This window comes from Copadichromis virginalis, linkage group LG9 (genome assembly GCF_057382275.1).
Source record: "Copadichromis virginalis isolate Kocher_CV1m ecotype Utaka linkage group LG9, C_Virginalis_male_GT1.1, whole genome shotgun sequence".
Lineage (NCBI taxonomy): Eukaryota > Metazoa > Chordata > Actinopteri > Cichliformes > Cichlidae > Copadichromis > Copadichromis virginalis.
In genome coordinates, this window is record NC_140626.1 from 29151913 (window position 1) to 29173302 (window position 21390).

Genomic DNA, 21390 nt, shown 5'->3' on the forward strand with positions numbered 1-21390 from the left:
ATAATAGTTGTTTTTTGATTTGTTGTTCAGCACTATAATTCAAAATGTATCCTTAAAGCTACAATGTATGTTGAAGAAAAGAGAAAATAACATCCAACTGCCTCTTTTCCCTTTTTAATTCCAAACTTTTTGGAATTTTGGGTAAATCAAAAATAAAATAAAATATTATATTATAATCCACGCAAAAAACAAAAACAAACCATAAGCGAAACGCTCCTTATTTGACAATTTCACAAAATTAAAAAAAAAGAGGGAAATGGAACTCCACAGACATGAAACATAAGATGGACAGACCTCACAACGGAAAGGCTTGTATCCACAGGTATAGCTTTCTCCTCTGGCTAAACGAGGGTGAGCCTGTCCTGTGCGGCAGTACACACACGATCCACCTGACTCTGGATGTTTCTCCTTCATGTGAGCGTCCAGTGTCTGCTGGTACTTGTAGTGCCAGTTACACTTGGGACACTTCAGCGTCTTGCAGGAGTTCCTTGAATGCATCATTGTCATATGCCCTCCCAGAGATCGTGAGGATCCCAAGACCGTGTCACACTTGGGGCACTCTACTCCGCTACCTGGTGACCCTTCACCAGGGCCTGGGGTTCCAGGAGTCCCTGGAGTTCCAGGTGTACTTGGGTTTCCTGTGTGTTGATGCAGAGGTCCAGGACTCTCATCATCTCTGCGCAACGTCATCATGTCAAGGGGGTTTGAGGATGGTGATAAGCCATCCCGTCCTGCCAGGCCTTCATTGGTTGAGTCACTGCTGCTCTCCCGCTCTCTGGCAGCTGCCAGGGCAGTGGACAAACGGCTCTTCTCCATCTCCAGCTTCTCACTAACAGGTAAGGAGGAAAGGGAAGTGGATGCAGGGCCTTTACTGTCATTATTCAACTTTAGCACACTGTTGGAAAGGGGGGAAATACTTTGGTTTAAGAGAGGGAAATCTTTGCTACTGGTGCTGTCGGCCCGCTGGCCTGTCATAGTCATGACCTGTTCCTCCTCCTCTTCTGCCTCCATATCCGCTCCACCACCACTGGAATAAGCATCCTCATCCTGCTCTGGACTTTCTCCTCCCACCGTACCGGGCTCCCGCTTAATGGGCGGGTACTGGCTCAGATCTGGCCCATTGGGTTGCAAAGTGCAAGTGTCCCTAATGTGGCCTTTGCGGTCACGATCAGAGTTCCGCCCTTCCAGGCTGCCACCAGTGGTAGCAGCAGCAGAACTCCCGCTGGGGGTTCTGTGGGCACCAGCCCCTCCCCCGAGGTTTGGGTTGGTCTCAGCCTTTGGCATGCTTTGGGATCTGGGGGTTTGGTCAGTAGAGGAGCTGCTGGCACTGCCCTTTAGGAAGGCAAAACCTGCCTGAAGGGAATCTGCATTCTCCCCACTACTGTGGAAAGCATTCCACAAGCCGCGGAGCCCCGTGTCTGGCCCTAGGAAGTTGGCAGGTGAGGGAAAGTGGGGTAGCACAGAGTTTGGGGTTTTTTTTGGTTCCAGAAAGCTTATAAGAGGTTCTTTGTCCTTGCCGATGCCCTGAATGATGGCAGAGATGTGCTTGTTGCTCAGCAGCTTCTGCTCCTGCTCATTCAGGGTCATGCGGTGGTCATGGACAGCATGTGTCACGAAGGAACGGCTGTAGCCAAAAGACAACTTGCACAGGAAACACATCAGTACAGGCTTCCGCCGCCCATCCGCCACACAGCCCTCAAACTTGGACAAGTCCACATTGTTGGGGACATCTTTGGACACACAGGAGTTTTTGGCTGCACCATCCGCCTTTAGATAGTCTTTGTCGGTCTTATGGCGGAGGTCATACACACGGAAACTGTGCAACACAGGACCAGCGCCTGCCAGCCCTCCAGCTGAGGTATTTGGGAAGGAGGGGTGGTCAGCCGCTAGGGATTTACTCCCAAAGGGTGAGGCAATGTGGAAGGTGTTTATGATCTGGGGGTAGAAGGACATGGGTGCAGCGGGCTGCTCCAACCGTTCCCCCCCTGGGCTCAGGCCACTTTGACCACTGCTGACCTGGGTATTCGGGAAGGTCTGGGGGGACAGCAGGCCCCTGAATTGGAGAGCCCCAGAGAGCTCCCCCTGGTTGCCACGCTGCTCTTTGGAGTCCTCCAGGATGAAGGCAGAGCCATCGGGCTGGTAGATGATCTCGCCGCACAGGTTCTCCACATCACTATCCTCTTCCATCTCCATCTCGCTGTTCATTTCCCCCACTTCTGCAGCACCCACCTCACGGTCTCCTTCATCCTCGCTCTCGTCCCCTATCATCCCTTCAACCTCCTCACCCTCCTCGTGACCTCCAGTGGTAGGCAGGCGGGCATTGGGGCAGTGGTGCTCCATGTATTTTTGTAAACTGGAGAAGGAATTAGAACATTCGTTGCAGGGGATCTCCTTTGCCGGTGCCACGGGGGATGTGGCAGGGGCAGAACAGTCCGAACCCAAAGCTGCTCCTCCTCCTCCTCCTGGTAAAGTTCCGGTAACACTCCCTTTGTTACCGGTAGTAAAGCTTTCTCTTCGACTCTGCTCAGTTACAGGGTCGGTGGTTGCACTGACAGTGGTGGGGGTAGTAGTGGACCTCAGCGGACTCACAACGGATTCTCCAAGGCCATTCTCTGGCTCTCCAATGGCAGCAGGTGACGATTGGTTGTTGTTGGCATTGGTGCTGTTGGCGACACTGGTCTCCATGGCGATGACGGAGTTGTCCTCAGCAGCCGCATCCAGCCTCTGGCCACCATGTTCCTGCTGCCGTGATGACACCATAGGGGGAGAGTCACAAGTTGCCATGACGACCACTACATAGGGATCTCATCTCATCCAGCCCAACAGGGACCTGAGTTGGAGAACGACAGAAATCAAGAAAGAACATCAGAGATTTACCAAATACTATTCAACAGTAGACTTAATAGGCAATTTCCAAATCACTGGTAACTCCTTTAAAAGTCAATTTAAGACATGACTTAAACCAAGTGCTAAATATGTGATGGATTTCTCTAAAGGTTTTTAAATTAACCCATTTTAACAAAATTCAGAGCTTTTGAGTTTTCTACAACAAAATAACCAAGAACAACTTTAAGTCCCACTGATGAAAACACCTCCTATATGGCAGTCTAGTACAAACCATATATACTATACTGTTCAAATGGCACTCCAGAAATCCAATATTAAGTGGATTTATGAACAAAGCAGCTGCACAGCAGTTGGCAGCTGGAAAGTTTAAAAAAATAACCTGATCATCTGATTAGTGGACTCTTCTGTGTTTAAAGATTATTTCTTCATATGGCCATGAACTGGCCTTGGATTCGTTCTTTCTCTTTTACTTTCTTAAAACCACATATGTGAGCACAACAACTAACAAACAGAGGTAATGACCCATCAAGTTAGCGTGTTGCATTATGAGAAATAATGTGAATTATAGAGGTTCTTAGTCATTGGAAAATAAGTCTTGGCATACTCTTACAAATCCGGAGTTTCTAATTGGGCAGCAACTATTAAGCTAGTAATGCCCTGAAATTATGTGGTAGGCTTTGTTTGGACAGTAGAACCAAGAGTGTGTCTGTGCCATGAGGAATAGTGGAGCACTGTATAGCACTGTAAGAAAAATCAAGAATTTAAAAAATATAATCTTCACTTGTCATTTAATGCAACACGGAGAAAAAAACAGCGATAGTAAGAGAAAAAAAAGCAGAACAAGCTTCCAAGAGGAATGGTGTTTAGAATTCCAGTGAGATGTTATCAATCCTGGGTGGCTGCCCATCTCTCAACCCCTCACTACCTAAAACCTTTGGTGTTTCACAACAAGGCACAAATTCGAGGGCTCCAACAAACCCCCACACAATGCCGAGAAAGCCTCTTAATCCCACAAACACCCATAACATGCCACAGTCGCTTCATTTTGTAATCACAGGCATAATTTGTTATCACCTGAGGAGAAATAGAAGAACAAACTGAGAGAAAAAACATAAAGGGGAGAAAAGGAAAACCACTGCAGCTTAAAGGAACCTACTTTGTTGCTCAGCTAAATGCAACAAATGGGAACTAGTTGTGGATGCCAGTGTCTTTTCACTTGATACAGTACCAGGTCTTTTCAGATGCTTGCGTGTAAATGAGCTAGCATTAAAAGAAAGCTTTGAAGAGCCATGTTAACCTTTAACCCAATCCACCTGCTGTTTAATTCTCCCTCTATTTTCCTACACTGCCTCTCCCTAACAATAAAGCTACAAAGCAATTAGAGGATTAATCCGCAACAATCCAGGGCTAAACAAAGCCAGTGGGAGGGACAGTAAAAGCGTGAGGAATGAAATCAAACATGTGTGTGAGTGCGGTTGTGGTTGCATGTGTGTGCACGCGCTATAATCAGGTCTAATCTGACATATCCCAGAGATGATTCCATGGGGACTAGTGATAGATTAAAAGAGAGAAATGATGTTTTCTCTCTCTGCCTCTCACTTTGTATCTCTCTATTTGTGAGATTAAAGAAGAAAAAAAATTCACAAGGAGCAGAAAATGAATTTTCAGTGCTTATCAGTTCAGCGTGAATGTGGCAAGAGGATGGAGGTAGATGTGTGGCATGTGCATGACAAAATCATCTCCCAGCACAAGAGTTTGCACTAAAAGTTTCAGAGCAAACTTAAAAATATATATATTTTCAAGGTTTCTTGCAAGATGCTAACAATTTATCTCTCTTGAAAAACCTACATGAGATACTTATGAATGTTTAATTACAAAAACCCTGCAAAAAACATAATGTGTGTTTTTTGTTTGGGATGTTTCGCTGAAGACACCAATCTTGGAGATGATCATCAGCTAAATTAGCTACAACCAAGCAAGGGGATAAAACTGACCAAATGTCTGTCATGCCACAAGAACTCAAGCTATTTACACTCACACTGAGTCATTTTCTCCCCCAACTTTTGTGTTAATTTTAGACATAGCCGAGCTACTTATGTGACGGAATAATAAAACAAAATTGAGCTGGCAGGACGGAAACAATTATATACAAATAATGGCTTTAATACATCCACTTAAATGACAGCTTATCCCGCTTTCTACCATCCATTATTATCACATATTGCCAAAACAGCACACTGTGCATGTTCCTGCAGTTAAACACATACACTCTTGTGTTAACCGTAATTGAGGGCAAAGCTGTTCAGAAGTAGCGGGTTTGAGAGTAAATGTGACACATACGGCAGGATTTACTACTTGTCAGTGGTGTCATTTCGTTGGTGACTTACCCCCTTTGAATTGTAGCTCGGACATAAAACACTGCAGTTTATGAATTATGCATCTCCTTAAGTATGGAATTATGTCTTATGGATAAGCACTTGGCACTGGCATAGGTGAAAAGGTTAGCAGCTGTTTACATGTGTACTGCCTGCCAACAATAACATAACTGTCCATTTTTTAATGGTAGTGATTCTAATTGATCCCATTAATTTTGCCACCTACAGAAAACTGACAAAGAAGACTGCTGCTTAATGCACTTAGAGCGAAATAAGCGCAAGTTGTTTGCTTGGCAGTAGTGTGGTGGGAAAGAAAGTGAACGTAGTGTTTGCGACTGCACTAACCCCTGAGTATTGGTGTCTCTCAATAATTTGGCCTCGTGTGGGGACTCAAAAGAGGAGCTGCTTTCAAAACAGTGGATGCCTGATCTTTAGTGAAATGCTAGCGTCTTGGCTTTTAATTTATCCTGCAAGCGCTTGTGAAAAGGCAATATGATGCAAGACAGTCTGGTGTAAGCATTTGAAGTCTTCCTGATCCCTTCAGCATGTGTTAATTTAGCATAGCTGGACAGAGAAGTAATGAGATGTCTGGTCTAACTGTCAAGGGAATCCAATATTTTCCTCTTGTACCTCTCTAAGTTTAAAGTAACATTTTGAATGCCAAAACCTTCACAGCCCGAGGATCTATATAATAACTCGTGATCACTCTCTGTCCTCGCTCCTTTTTTGTTTTGCTCCACTCCCAAGGTTTCACACCTTTCACGGCAGCAGTGCCCGCTTCTGCTTTTTCGTTCTTTCTTTCTTTTTCTTTTTTAAAGGCATATCATATTACTACTAGCTAAGAAACATTCCTCTTTCTGTCCCCCACTGGCTTCCTCTGCACTGCTAACCAACCAGACTACTTTCATTTGTGCATCTGTGACAGAGCGATACGCAGATACACGGGAAAGAGAGAAAACAGTGTTAAAGCCCAGGTTTTTCCAGAGTGCAGAAACAGTTCCCTTCTTTTAACGGAAGAACAAAAGAGATGGCCTGAGCTGCTCCTTCCTCTGTTTTTTTAATTAAGCATGTCCCCTTGCTTTCACACGTATGCACACGGACACAGACGCACACCCACACACAAATACACCCACGTACGCTAAGGTAATTAAAGTGGCAGATCAGATCCAGTGAGAGGCAAATAATAGCCCAGGAATGCCTGCTTTGGACACCGCTAGGTCTGATGGGTGAAAGGGGCTAAGAGACTCCTCGGCCTATTGTTTTTCTCCCCCTCCCCTTGGCTCTCTCTCCCCTACCCCTTCCAGCTGCTTTCAGTAGCTCCCTGAGAGGCAGAGAGGCACTATGAACCAAAGGACTTCTGGAAAAACAAACAATTTCTATCACACTTGAGTGATAATAAACTCAAGTTTAGTGCTTCTAGTTAAAGAAGTTTCAATGGGGACATTATGAGTATCAATGTAGTGTACATATACGAAAAGTTGCAATAAATCAGCTGATATTAGTAGAAGTGTTACAACATGTCCACAGTTCAGACCGGAGGCCCTCGGGTGCTGGTGATGTCACAGTCTCCTCCTGTTTTTGTCCTCCTGTCAGAGTATCAGGCATTAACCGGAGCTGCTGCCTGTTCAATGACAAACCTGTAATTGTAATGTCGCCACACTGCCGTCTTTGTTTACACAGGGATCTGCTAGGTTCAAATTCTTCATCACTAAGTGTCTGACATTTTAATGCAGTGGCAGACAGTGCTGTTAATACTGTGGTGGCTATTTACAGCATTTGTAAACACTGAAATTAGACAGACCTGTGCTTTGTGATGTGGCCATCCAAGTTCTAAAATGGAGCTTTTTCTCTCTTTTTGTCAGGCTGTTTGGGGGCACATCTGAGCGGGGCCTGATGACTGTCGAATTGAAATTCACGCTTATTCTTTAAGACAATCCCACCGACAAAGTCAGGAGACAGCATGAGACTATTGCTAGGTATCCATTCCTTGAGGTCTTCTAGAAGGTCGTCGCTCTCCCCCGGCATGTGGCCCCTCGGTCCAACACCAAATCTTCAATCAAATGTCACCAAGCGTTAGCCAAAGACAAAGGGGAAAGACGCTGTGAAAGCCCCTGCATCCATCTCCCACTGTCAGTGCCATGAATAGGCCTACTCTGGTCTAATTAGACCTGTTTATTTGTTGCCATGCAGAAACGGAGGGATGGAAAACGAAGTGGATGAAGGAGGAGGGGAATTATCTCCTTCCTCACAATAGAAGAGTGGCCTCGGCAGCCATCAAAGAGCACTGATGCACGTATGCACAAACACACTACGCACATATGCACACAATCACAGAATAGGGACTAATGCTCTCTGTTTAAAGTCTTAAAGGACACAGTGAGAAAATTGTAAAGGGATAAGCAGGCGATGGCTTCTTTTTTTTTTGGTCTCCTTTACTTCTTAACCTCACAAAGGGTTTTCATGCAGCCACTGTTTGTTGCCTGGGGGTGTAATATTAGACACTGGATGCAGTAGATCTCCCTGATGATGCCCCCCCCCCCCTCCACTCCTCCACACCCATTCCTGTCTGCTTGTCCTCTTGCCTGTGTCTCCCTCGTGAGCAAAGGCCTTCATTACCAAAAGACACCTTATCATTATTGCAAGGCAAGGCCCAGACACCTAAAGCGCCACTCCATTTAGCACAGGAATCTTGTTCGACAAATTACCTAGTCTACAAAAAAATGCCTTTTGGCAAATCAAAATCAAAATTACGTCTCACATGATCAATGATCTTGGATTTGTAGGTGGAGGGAAAAAGAACAGACAAGAAGGTTTAGAGGAGGGGAAAGAAGGAGTATAACAAGGTGAAACGTAGAGGACAGAAGTGGTCTTTTTTTTTGTTCTTTCGTTCTTTTTGCAGAGCAGGTATGCAGGATCTATCCCTCAGGTTGATGACAAGTAAATTGGTCTCATTGGTTGCTCAGGTAACAATACACCCAACTCCCCCTCAGGCCCTTACCTGAAATTTCATTGTTAGAGAAAACATATCTGGCTAACACTGTGAAAAAAAAAAAAGAAAAAAGAAAAACTCAAAATGAGAATTTAACAGGAAGCAAACAGCATACAGAGTGCTATGCAAAAACAAAATGTTGACCAGGTGGGAAAAATAGCAAACCCAGGGGCCGTGTTTGTCTTTTTCCTCTCTTCCAGCAAGTCACGGATGGCTTCTAAAATCTGATTTAGGGTCAGATTACACCAGCCTCTATTCTAACGTCTGTTCCTCTAGTCGCTGCTTAGAGGCAACCTCCAAAGACTTGGATTTCTCATTGATTTTCGAGCACAGTTAAATACATTTCACTTTAGAAGTTTGTGCTGCATGTGCATCCTGGGTCAGCGTGTTTATCTGCAGCCTGTTGGAGACAAGGTTTAACGGATATAAGACAACTTTGACAGGATTTTGCATTCTTACAAACAGACTTTGGGCTTACACGGTCCAGTCTAAATATATGCACAAGTCTAACACCTTTGAAGAGGCAATATTTCAAACTTAACTCAAACTGAAACATGAAAATAAACAGTCAGACACTGCTGGGTCGCAGTCACCACTTACTGCCCTTGCTAAAGATTTTTTTCCAGCATCAAAGGCGAGGCAATCTACATAGCTAATGCCTCCACTTCTTCTTTTTTCTCTCCCTTTTTGCTCAAACTCCAAACAGCAAAGACCGAGGGGAGTGAAAAAAAAGTGGGGATTTTTCTTTTTCTGGCAATCTGGAAACACTCTCTAGTTAATTAGGGTTGATTGGAAATGAACCGCACAAACAAAGGGCAGCCTATGTCCTGACTATTATCACCATGTACACATGCGTGCACGTGCACACTGAGGTACTAAAATCACTTCAGAAGTGCACACGCTGGTAGAAGCTTCATTCTCAGGACTTCCTCTGATTTTTTTTCTGTCTGACCCCCCCCACCCCACACACACACACACACACACACACACACACACACACACACACACACACACTCCAAACTATATACACCACCCCAAAAAATCCCCCCCCCACCCCTTCACTTGCCAGATTAAGGGAATGCACTGACGAAGAATGTGTGACGACCTCCACTGCCAAGGAGCAAAACTTCCAGCCCCTGACGCCACAAAAGGCAAGAAGGTAATTAAGTTTGAAAGAATAGAAGCACTGCCGCAAACAATGCGCTAGTGTCCATGGGGAGGGATATATGTGTGTGCGTATGGGAGGAGGCGAGGGGGGGGCATGAAAGCCATTAACATTCAGAGGCTGGGTGAGAGAGAGGAAGGAGGGCAAAGGGGAACTGAGGATGGCATTCTCCTTCTCTGTGTGCTTCACCCGGTCTTTCTCTATCACAGCACGACTTGTCTGTTCATTCTTTTTATTTATCTCTCTTTTTTTATGTTCTCTCAATCACCCTCACATCTGGTTTGGACCCCCCACCCCTTCCACACCACTCCACCCCCACACCCCCACCCTACCAAACCCCACTGCAGCAGCTCTCCAATGCTCTTTTTTGGCCCCTTCGCTGTTACTTGTTGTTGCTCCTTATGTTAGGGGTGCCCCCTACAGATAACACGCACACACAAACATATACACACACACAGACAGACAGACAGTGTTTTTCCTTTTGCTTTCTTAAAGTCCAGCTCCTGCTCTTGATTAGCTGTTTTGTGGGGCTAACTTTTGCATATTTAGGCTTGAGGACAGAAGTAGCCAAACCTTGTGCAGTATCCCCATCGCTAAGCACCTAAGAGCCCTCAGAACAAACTAGTTAACAAACTAGTTAACAGGAGGAGCATTGCCAAAATGGCCTCTAAACTTGGGAGGTCTACCACTGGCACCACGTTCTCTTCACAGATGACAGCAGTTGACACTGAGCACGTCTGTAAGATGTGATAGAGTCTGATACTGTGGTGAGCATTAGCCAGGACGGCTGGTGTGGCAGCGGTTTAGTGATGATCTAGGGAGGCGTTTCCTTGGAGGGTCACACAGATCTCCATGTTGGTTTAAAATGGAGCACTGTAACAAAAAAGAATTTCCCCCAGGGATCATTAAAGTATTCTGATTCTGATTTCCAACACACTCGCACCGGCACGCAAGCAGATTTGTAGCATGGAAGCACATAAAATACACAGGGAGCTTTCATCTTTTTGCCACATCTCCAGAAAATCAGTTTAACTCAATTAGCAAAGAATGTCATTTTATTTACAGACTTCCAAGTAATTTGTAACACACACACGCACGCACGCACGCGCGAGCACGCACACACTTGCACAGTTTACGCAAACTGTCACTGTCCCACGTGGTTGGAGCTAAGAAAGAAGTATTCATTGCTCATGCATGTGTGTCAGTCTGTGTGTATCTGAGAGCTGTGTGAGTGTGTCTGCATCTGTGTTCGGACAGTGGAAAGATCATGAGACACATTTACGTCAGATGAGTGAATCAGACAAACCACTGCTAATTTCAATGAGGGATTCTTTTGAAGAGAGAGGGAGGGTGAAAATGAGAAGTTAAAAGCCAGGAAGAGGCATACAACAATAGATTAAGAAACCAAGCGATGACGGAGCAAAACGCAACTTTTGTATGCGCGCACGCTTGCGTGTGTGCATTATTGCTTCTGCGCATGTTTGCAAATCTATTGTCAACTGCTTTTCCTACACAACCGAGGAAAGCAAGTCGCCAACTAATTGTTGTTTTGCGCCGTTATGAGTTTGGTAATCTGCCTCTCTTTGTCTCTGCATCTCACCAGAGACATGGATTAGAGCTAAAATGATGACTGCTTAATCCTTGATTTGCCTGTGCTAAATAAATATTAATCTAGCCTGCTCATCATGCTCTTGTAAGGTACAACATACACAATATGAAAGGGCTTAGCTGTTACATAAATCACAGCCTTATCTTTCAGATGAGGCAAAAGCATGAGACCATGCGCACACCTCTCTGCAGTGACACTGTAAAGTGAAAGGGGTGGCAGGGTGGGATTATTTGCCAAGTGAAATTAATAATCCCACTAAATACAAATCCTGAAAAAAATCTCTTAAATGCATGTTTTCTCTCGGGGTGTGTGTGGACACACAATTATATACCAGTCCAGGGAAAAAAACAAATTGCAAATATCACTCATTTGTGTTGATTCAAACCCCTCTATCTCTCACTCTGCTTCTCAGCAGGTTTGTTTAGAAAAAATACTGCTGGGAACATGAAAAATGAAAGCTGCCATTGCTGGACTCCCTCTCACTCCCAGAAACACACACACACACACACACACACACACACACTTAAATTGACAAGGCCGTGGCAGCGCAGCGCAGAAGAGGTTAAGCAAACACTGTCCACGTCAGTCAAGGATAGCACACACTCACAGACAGACACAGAGAGCAGTCTCTGACGCAGGCATTTCATATCCACCTGGCAAATATAAACAACTGGTTATACTGTATTAACTACCATGAGCCTCTGATTCTCTGCTCATTTTATGCTATGATAAGTGCAAAACACATTTACCGACTTGTATGCGTAATATTTTTAAGTCTCAAAATAACATAACTTTACGACTTGTTATTTAAATTATGTGAATCTTTGGCACAGCAGTTTAAAATGAGGGGGAAAAGGCACTTTTCTTACACTGAATTTTGTCGTGAAACGCACTAGATCCTGCTGAAAGCTATTATTAAACTTTACAAGCTAATGCACCAACTCTGGCTACTTGTTGCCAAAAATGTATTCCTTGTTAGGAGAGCAAAAATGTCACAAATGTGGCCCTATTTGGTAAAAGATGTCTATCAGGATCAAGTGACCAAAAGCATGCAGGCAGCACAGTTAGTTACAGGATAGTACATAAATATATGTTAGCTGCTGTCTTTAGTTATCACTCTATTACGACACAACAGGTAGGGGCAGCTTGTTTCTCCAGTGTGTCAAAGTCAGCTGATTTATGTTTGCTCGTCCTGTGGTTATCTGTCCAATTACAAGAGAAGAGAAGAGAAGAGAAGAGAAGAGAAGAGAAGAGAAGAGAAGAGAAGAGAAGAGAAGAAGAGAAGAGAAGAGAAGAGAAGAGAAGAGAAGAGAAGAGAAGAGAAGAGAAGAGAAGAGAAGAGAAGAGAAGAGAAGAGAAGAGAAGAGAAGAGATCTGTTTTTGCTGTTAAGAGTAAAGACACCTTCTGAACTGTACGGAGGTTTCCCAGGCGCGGAGACCACATCTTCTCCTGTTCTTTTTCCAGGGGTAACAGTAAAGTTTAAAGTTCAACCCCCTACTGTTTTCTAAAGACAGTACTCGGCGGGACCCTAGCCCTGTTATTATCTTCATAAACATAATCATAGGGCAGGTATCCCGACTGACGCCACAAGCTATGTGCCCCTCACTTAAACATCTCTTGAGCACTTCTCTGACACACCACAAAAAGCCCATTAATGTGTTGAGTGTTCCAACAGGAGAAATGCTTTGCATTCGGAAAAGCCCAAATGAACGCACATTTAGGCACGCTCGTGTACAGATACGGGAGCAGGCAGAGGGGATTTGGAGGGGGGCAACAAAACATAAAAACACAATACACACATACCTTTTGGCTTTCCAAGAACTTAAATGCTCATGACAGGTCTAATTTCTGGACCCAGTGAATTACTAATTAACTTAAGCGTTCGGCTCTCTATTTAATTAGAGAGGTCTTCAAATGAACTTTAGACCAAAGCCATTTGCTTTTTAAACAAACCCCCTTTTTCTGACAGCTGTTGTGAGTTTGCCCTCTTCTCACAAAAACCACAAGGAAAGCACAGTTGTTATTTATGCCATCATAGGCTCTTTTTTCTGGTTACTGTAGGAGGGAAGAAAGAGAATGGGGGAGGAGAGGAAGAAAAAAAATGAGCAATGGAGTTGAAAAGTGTACATTTTAATTGGATTTTACTACAAACAAACAACTGTCAGATGTAATTAGCATGGTTTTAGATTAACGCAGCAATATTCCTTTATCAAATAAACACCATGTCACACAAATCTAGGGCCAGCCCGCTGAGAGGGAACCGAGATAAAATGGACCCATTACCTTACTGTTCGCTCTAGGAAATAACTGCTGTTAGATATAACTTACACAAAATCCTATTTAAGCCTCACATGTGATAGCATGTGTCTATTCATGCTTATATATGTGTGTGTATCTGTGTGTGTGTGCTTGTAAATCGCCCTTTATGTCACAACCGGGGAGACCATGGAGTGACAAGACAGCTGAAGACCACAGTCAGCATCCTCTCCTTTTTCAGTCTCTTAAACACACAGAGATTGTGCTTACTGCGGAGCAAAACCACATCTAAACACATGTAACTTTTTTTAAAAATCATTTGTAACACATCCTACTAAGTGCAAAAAAATCACCCGGAACTAAAGCCTTCAAGAACATTTCTGCCCTTCAATTCACAAAAAAAAAGAGGAAAAAAAAAAGGGGCGAGCGTCTCCAAGAACCTCAACAGACCGCCGAACCATCCATCACCACATCATGACGCATGTTTAGGTATTGTGTTAAGGAAGAGGTCCATTCTTCAGCATACTTTGCTTTTTTAAGGGTTCCTCCAAAAGCCTAGCTATATCTGCTCATCTAAGCTGGGATGAAACGAGGCAAAGCTCCCCCCTCTATTTAGTCTAGGTGCAGGGAGCTGATACATCAGTGAAACCGCTGACAAAACTAGCCCTGTTACCTACAATTTCATATACAAGAACATTCCAGTGCCTGCTCTGCTCTTCTTCTTTTCTGTCACAGGAAAGGGGGGGTTTACCTTTTTTTTTCTTTCTAAAAGCAAATAATTAAGGATTATTCCACAGCTGGTGCCAGGCCAGAAAAAAGGGTAGAAGAAGAAGAAGAAGGAGCAGCAAGGTTTGAGAGGGATAGTGTTGGCTGAAGTCTCATCAGGGAGTTACAGACACACGCTTGCTTGCTTGTATTAGATCAGACTGAGACCTACACTAGAAAAAGGAAAGATCTCCATTCTGATTTTTTAAAGCGACTTTTAATATAATCCTGCAGATAACCAGACACAGCTATTCATATTTAATGCAGGTGCATTAAATATTTCAGCACAGAGAGAAGAAAAAAATATTATTTATATTTCTCTTGATTTGATAAAACACCACGAGTAAATTATGTTTTTTACTTCTATGCGGTCACACTAACTTTTAACTGCATTTTAGTGCGTTTTTAAAGTTGTGCGCACAAGATTTTAATAGTAATAGTTACCGTCTCTGTGCAAGTCGAGTCAAACTCTTTTGGTGAAGTCGTTTTAATCTCTTATTACACTGTTTGTTTAAGAGCACAAGTCATGCATAATTAATCAGCCACTTATTCCCCGACGAGCCTTGCCAATGCCCTTGATATCCGCATCATGTTGCCTTCAGGAACACCAAACGACACACCTGCGATGCACATGAATCCACAGGCACAGGCGGCTGTTGACACACATACCAGCTGTGTATGTAATGCTGTGAAGAAAGTAAAGGTGTTGCAATGCATTTATATTTACATATATATATATATTTACTCATGTAAGTGTATTTGATCATTTCACTGAATACAGTACGTGTGTGTGTTCTTATTTATCTATCTCTCCGTAAGCTCTATTAATGTGCACATATCTTGTGACTGCGCTGCCTGCCTTTTCAATCCTTGCCTTTGTCTTTTGCCGACAAGGAAGAGAATGTATCATTTGTCATGAGACGTCTCGTGCTATTGTGGTGTGTCTTTTCTCAAACCTGGAGAAACTTAGTCATTCGTCAACTTTTTCCCCCCCTCTTAACTCGGAGCTTCTTATTTTACTTCTATTTGGAAGCAGTGTTTGCGGTTTCTTTTTTTAATTTTTTCTTTTATCTTGCCAGCTTTTAAAGCTCTGAAAATACTTTTGAGAGCAATCGATAAAATGTGGCATATAACCTTTTGTGCTCTACATTATTTTATTTTGCAGAGTGGAAGAGGGACAGACCTTTCTAAAATAAAAGGCTGCTGAATGCTCCGTTGAATATGTAAGATGAGGACTGTAAGGTACTCGCGTGGACCTGAAGGGCTGAGCAAGTGTCCTTCACAGTGACTGCATCAAGGAGTGCAGAGGACAAACAATGTCACAGCCCTGAAAGGTAACTGCAGCTTCAAATCTCCACCAATGTGCAGAAATAACGTAAGTACTATCAGAGATGTGCCGCAATAAGCAACAGGACGTCAAGAGGTGCGAATGACAGATGAGACGGAAAACAACCGGAAACGTGAGGCCGAGATGCCAACGGAGATACACAGAGAAAGCAATCGGCGAGATACAATATAGGACACAGGAGGAGCACAAGAGAAGCCTTGTCTTTTTCATCAGTGCATTTCATTTGACCGAGACCTGAGAATCTCAGCCACCCCCAGGGCCCGCAGGACCTCAGATCAAACACAGAGAGTTCTTAAACATATGGCCCCGATTGTTCTTTCCACACCCTACGAGCTCTCCCTGCTTCCACTTTGAAATGAAAAGAGTAAACATATTATTCTAAATGAAATACCCAGACCCATGTTTTTCCATGGTTAATATCCTGTATGAGATGGCTGATGCAAAATAGGCAGGAGAGCCTGAGAACGGGACGGAGCACAGAGGGAAGAGAAAAATCCCCCTCTTTCTATTTTCCCTTAAGAGACTGATGAAGGCTTGGCGAGATGAGAGGGGGGAGAGACAGACATAGGGACGTGAGAGGGAGAGAGGGAGAGAGAGAGTGAGAGAGAGGGTAACGCAATCCTCACTGGCGCTGGACCAACAGCAACAAAAACATTTAGATAACTGCGCTCAATAATGAACGATTTCAATGAGGACAAAAATTACATTTCCTACAGATAACATGCCCCCTTCCCATAACAGAGCCAAAGGAGCCTTGAAACCACGTCATGCTCAACAGTGGTGCAGTGGAGTATTATGTTAGGGGAGGGTTGTAGTAACTATATTAGTATCCTTTTACCCCGCCAGAGACAGCACTTTTACTGGTTGTTAGACGATAAAGTCGGCAGAGCTGAGAAAGAAAGGTAGAAATACAGACACCGTGATAACTCGGCTAGCTACACTAGAAACACAACAAATCACTCTTCGCCTGACTCGGCCTGTGCTGTGACACTACACCAGCGGCGTGGCTCAAACGATTACAGATCCGCAAGACACATTACAAGGACCACTCAAAAATAAAACTCCACACACACATAACCAAGGATAACTGCAGCACACTTGATCCTCACAGGTGGCGCGGGTCACAGCGAGAATGCCATCCCCACCTTTCTCAACCACTATCCACTCACTTCCTTTCATGCAAAAGTCTGTCAAGTTGCTTGAGAGGGGAAGAGGCAAGAAAAGAGGAGATATAGCGTGGAAAGGAGGCAGAGAAAAAGAGAGGGAGTCTTTGTCCTCCTCCACTCAGCTCCGGCAACGTTTCCTCCTTGGGTCTGGCCAGAATTACCATATGAAAGGCGAGGGAAGGCGTGCAAAAGGTCAAAGAAAGAGGATCCTGTCCAATGAGAGACAACAAAAACAGGCCACACCGGCTTTTGTGCCGTTCATGTTTTCCACCACCCAACCTCAAGCCCCTCCCTCAGCTCCTGGATCATTTCCATACGCCAGATGCAATAGCAATGATGACGGTTGATCATAAATGACTTTTAAAGAAGTTGAATTTGCTCATACGGGGGCCACTGTGGCACTTTTGAGCCGCGTCCCCACCCTTATGCTCCTTCCTACCACCAGAACTCCCACAGACAGGAGTTCACATGAAACACACCTGCCTCGAGATTTCACAGTTTCCTCTGCCCAGATGATATCCGATCAAATCCTTAGCAAACATCTCAATAAAGGAAAATGTAAGAGCGGTGTAGTTTCATTTGATCCACAAAAGCCGCTCCCTTCCGTCCATGTAAATGCTACCTGAGCCACATCCATCCACTACATAATTGTACACTCCAGTGCTTTAGGGATGCAGTTTAGTATATACATGGAGGCTTTGGGAGTTTACCCGTCTCCACAGTTCCTCTGCTATCATACATATTGCTTCACATGACCACTTCCATCTGCTGGCATCTGAACAAACACCCTAAAACACTGGCCCTGGTGTTTCCGGGGGTCCTCTCCAGCAAACACAGTCCTCTACCGGTAGTGGCCTTAGACTGGGAGGGAGAGAGGGTAAGTGAGGGAGGGAGAGAGAGGGATAGAGCATTTCATCTCTCTTTCATCTCTGTCATCCAGTCAAGCGTTCAATGCCCCATTCAGCGCCTGCCCAGCATTATGCAAAATAATGCTAATCCCCTTTCCCGTGCTTTCACACTTGTATAAACCGCCGTTCCTGCCTCTGAAAAGCAATTATATCAGTTTACGTTCCTGTCAAAAAACAGGATTAGCATGCAAGTACTAGTAGCACCAACTAGGCCCAATCGCTATCCACCTTTGGCTATCGGGAAGTACAGAGCATTAAATGCTTGTCCATCCTACTCCCCTAAAATAAAATAAAGTCCCGCTGCCTTGGTGGGGTGGGTGTGTGTGTGTATGTGGGAGGGGGGGTGGGGGGTCTATACAAGTGTTGTAATTAGATATTTGGAAGAAATGAAAAGAAGGGTCGAAAGTTTGAGAGACACAACTCCTCACTCAGGATATTTTGGCTCAAGCTTTTCTTTTCCCGAATCTCAGTCATGTATAATAATCAAAAACAAATTTGGCTATGTTGCTACACAGGGCCATACGAGGCCCACTTCACAGTGCGTGTGTGTGTTAAAACATGTGACACACAGAATGACACACAAATGAACTGTTGTTGTTCCCCCTGACACATTGCTTCCACATGTGCGCAACCTTGCCATGCAAACACGCACACTGAGCAGACAAGGAAAGATGGCAGAGTATTTTTTTTGAATATGCAAATGCTCGCAGAAGCGGAACGTGTGTAAATAGGAGTCATTGTATGCTGCCTTAATCTGGAAAGTCGGACCTCTCGCTTTCTCGCTGTCTTTCTCTTTTCTAACCCCTCTCGTGTTTTTCGGGGGGTTTTTTGTGTGGGGGTGCGGGTCGAGGGAGGTGGAGAAGGATCCACAACCATCCCAACTGAAGACAGGTCAGGGACAAGTGACATTAGTCAGCACAATTAGCAAGGTCGTCATGGCGACTAATGAAATTTGGCAAAGCGGCCAGCCGGAGACCTAAATGAGCTAGCTGGTTACGTGGTAGCACGGGGGGCTGGCCCGCTCCTGGCTGCTGGCTGGTTGCCTTACACACACCCATTATTCGCTCTCTTTTTTTTCCTTTTGCCGTGGTGGTACAATAGACTCACTTGTATCTCAGCCGATACCCACCGGCAGTACAAGCTCTCCGCCTGACAATTTGCATATGTTAATATAATTAAGTGCTAATTACACTAAAACTCGCATATTCACAAGCACCCTCCCCGGGAGCTACGGAGAGGCTTGATCTCGTTCCAAGTCTTTAACCCTCCTCTGCGTCGCGCGCAGTGTGTGTGATAGAGAGAAATTGTGTGTTAGTGGTGGTGCCCCAGGGCTGACACAGGAAGCCCCGGTCTTTGAGACATAATGCTGAGCTGCAGTGAACTTCTTAGCTTCTTGCCCCCCCTCACCACCACCCCTTATACAGGCCTCCCTGGGCCAGGAGACCTTGGCTACTACTTGCAGACCATCATCCCTCACACACACATATGTGCAATTGGTAAATAGCCCTTTGCATCAAACACGGCAGGCTTTTAAACTGTTGCATAACAGAAGTTGCATAAAAGACAATCTATGAAAAATCAAAGGGAGTGCAGTGAAGAGGGTCTAAAAAGAGACAACTTGGTCCACGAGAGTCAAATTTAAGCATGGGATCCTAAATATTTACCTTAAATAAATGCAGAGAGCATTTCTGTTACTTTGGCGAATCAACCATTTACCCTTCATGTGAAGAAAATGCTGGCCATGTTAAGCACCGAATCCACCGAAAGCAGGTAACTGGAATGACACCGTTATTTGAGTCATAGATGAGAGACAACAAAATCTGCACGATTCCCTCCAGTGAGTATGCGTGCATGGATGTGAGTGTGTGTGTGTGTAGGCCTGCCGTTTTGATAATGGAGGACAGGCGGTTGTGCTTTTCACATCATAATGGCCGTGAATCAGGGAGGAAGCCAAGCGATCGTGCTACAATTAGAGTTCTTTTGTGCCTCTTCCTCTGTGTCTTTCTCCCTTTCTTTTCTTGTTTTCAATTGCTGACACTCTACCTATCAAGGGTATGTTAAAACAGTCTACTATGCTGTTGCAAAAGCTGAATGGGTGGGTTTGGGGGGGCTGTTTAGGGGCCCAGGGTGGACGGAGTGGAGGGAAATTCATACTGTGCTGCTGCTGCCGGACACACACACACACACGCATGCACACGTGCACCAGATGGTACAGGAAGGAGGATTAAATAAACACCCATGCACAGACACACACCTATTGGCAGACGGACGCCTCTGTGTGCACTGTCCCTTAATGAATGTCTATTGGGAGTCAGAGGGTCCAAGCTCATTTAGTTGACTCTCAATGAGATGCAGCATTATGGCTATGGTAATACGCTCCTCCCTTCCCCAATAATCATACGCAGGTCATTGTGTCGGAGTGATTCATTTCTATCGCACACATACGCCAGATGTTATTACACAGGAGAGTAAATCTCCCCCAGTGGATGTCAATGGCCTTCTATGCAAAAAAAAAAAAAGAAAAAGAAAGAAAAGGGTGAAAAATGGAGGAGAAAAAGAAGAAAAATATATTGTTAAAGCAGTCCGGAGTGCAGTAAGCTATACTGCTCGCTCAACCATGACGGCTGGTAATGCAGGTTTGGATGTAGCTCTGTGTGTGTCTCTTTTGAGGAGGTGGGGTGGGGGGGTTGGAAGCTCCCCTTCACTAATACCTGCTACTCGGATTACCACAGCGTCTTAAGTATTCAACCGGACCCATATTTTCCCTTTCTGCCTTTTTAGCCAAATTGGCTGTCTTTACACTGTAAAGCAGCGATATAGCCCTCCTTACTAAGGGCCTATGGGGGATCCACGAAGAAGAACATTAAAATGCAGCGATAGCCTTGTTGCAAAGCTCCTCTTTATTTCTTTCTCTCTTTCTGCAGCAAAGGCTTCTAAATCATCCAGCCTCCTCTATTAGACGGGAGACTTATTGAGGTAGAAACCATAAAAAATGAAGAAGGGAAATTTAATCCTTGAAATATTGATTTGCACATTAATATCAGATAGGCAGAGGGCAATCTAGCCGGGTGGAAATGACACATTGTCGACCCCTAGGAGAGGCCCGAGCCAATCTTCTAGCTGCATGTGTCTTAGACCCAGGAGTTATAGGACAGACTCAGCCCCTGTCTCCCTCTCTCTCTCTGTCTCCCATCCTCTCCTCCTCCCAGTAGCCTCTCACCCATCCGCCCCACCACCACCCCATACCCCCACCCATCCATCCTCACTCTTAATGAACGCTGCAATACTAAAAATGCATTAGCTTTTAATAATCAAGCTGCATTTTCAAGCCAACAGCTATTGTCCTCCCAGGGCTGTCTGCCCATCTTTCACACTTTATATGTGTGTGTGTGTTTTTTCTTTTATCCGTCCTTTTTCCTGCTAAGGGTAAAATGAACGTTGCAAGCAGCTTAACTAACACGAAGCGTTATACACAGCCAGTCTTTGATAGTGCTAAGACACCAGGCTCAGAAAAACAAAAAAACAAGGAGGCCTGGGTTTCTGCAAACACACGCCTAAAAAAAGAAAAAGAAGAAAAAATCCCTCATTTGCAAGGCTGGAAAAATAACAGTGAGATTTTGTTATTTTAGAGTGAGACAATACCGTCATTAACTGACGAAATTCACTGCAATTAGACAGGATCATCATGTCTCATAATTTCACTTTTTAATGATTTTTTTTTTTTTTATTACTGGTCCGAGACTGAATGTTTTTGTTTTAAAATATATGATTTTATGCAGATGCAATTAAATTGTCTGACAAGACAGGAGATATTCCCTTTCTAAAAAAAGAAGAAGAAGAAGAAGAAGAAGAAAAACCCCCATAAGTGTTCATAGTTGAACCGGAAAAAACGATCTTAGATCTATTCTTGAAAATTGTATTTTACATAATAATAATAACAACAATAATAACAATAATATTA

The 21390-nt window shown here is 44.3% G+C and overlaps 1 protein-coding gene across 1 annotated transcript in view; it reads right to left on the reverse strand.

Annotated features, from left to right (window-relative positions):
* zfhx4 (zinc finger homeobox 4) overlaps positions 1-21390 on the reverse strand; it is an 80795-nt gene that overhangs the window by 57256 nt on the left and 2149 nt on the right. Inside the window, exon 2 of the mRNA XM_085468644.1 lies at positions 295-2830. Coding sequence (XP_085324770.1) covers positions 295-2784 — 2490 coding nt within the window. The 5' untranslated portion in view covers positions 2785-2830. The remainder of the gene's footprint in view (positions 1-294; positions 2831-21390) is intronic.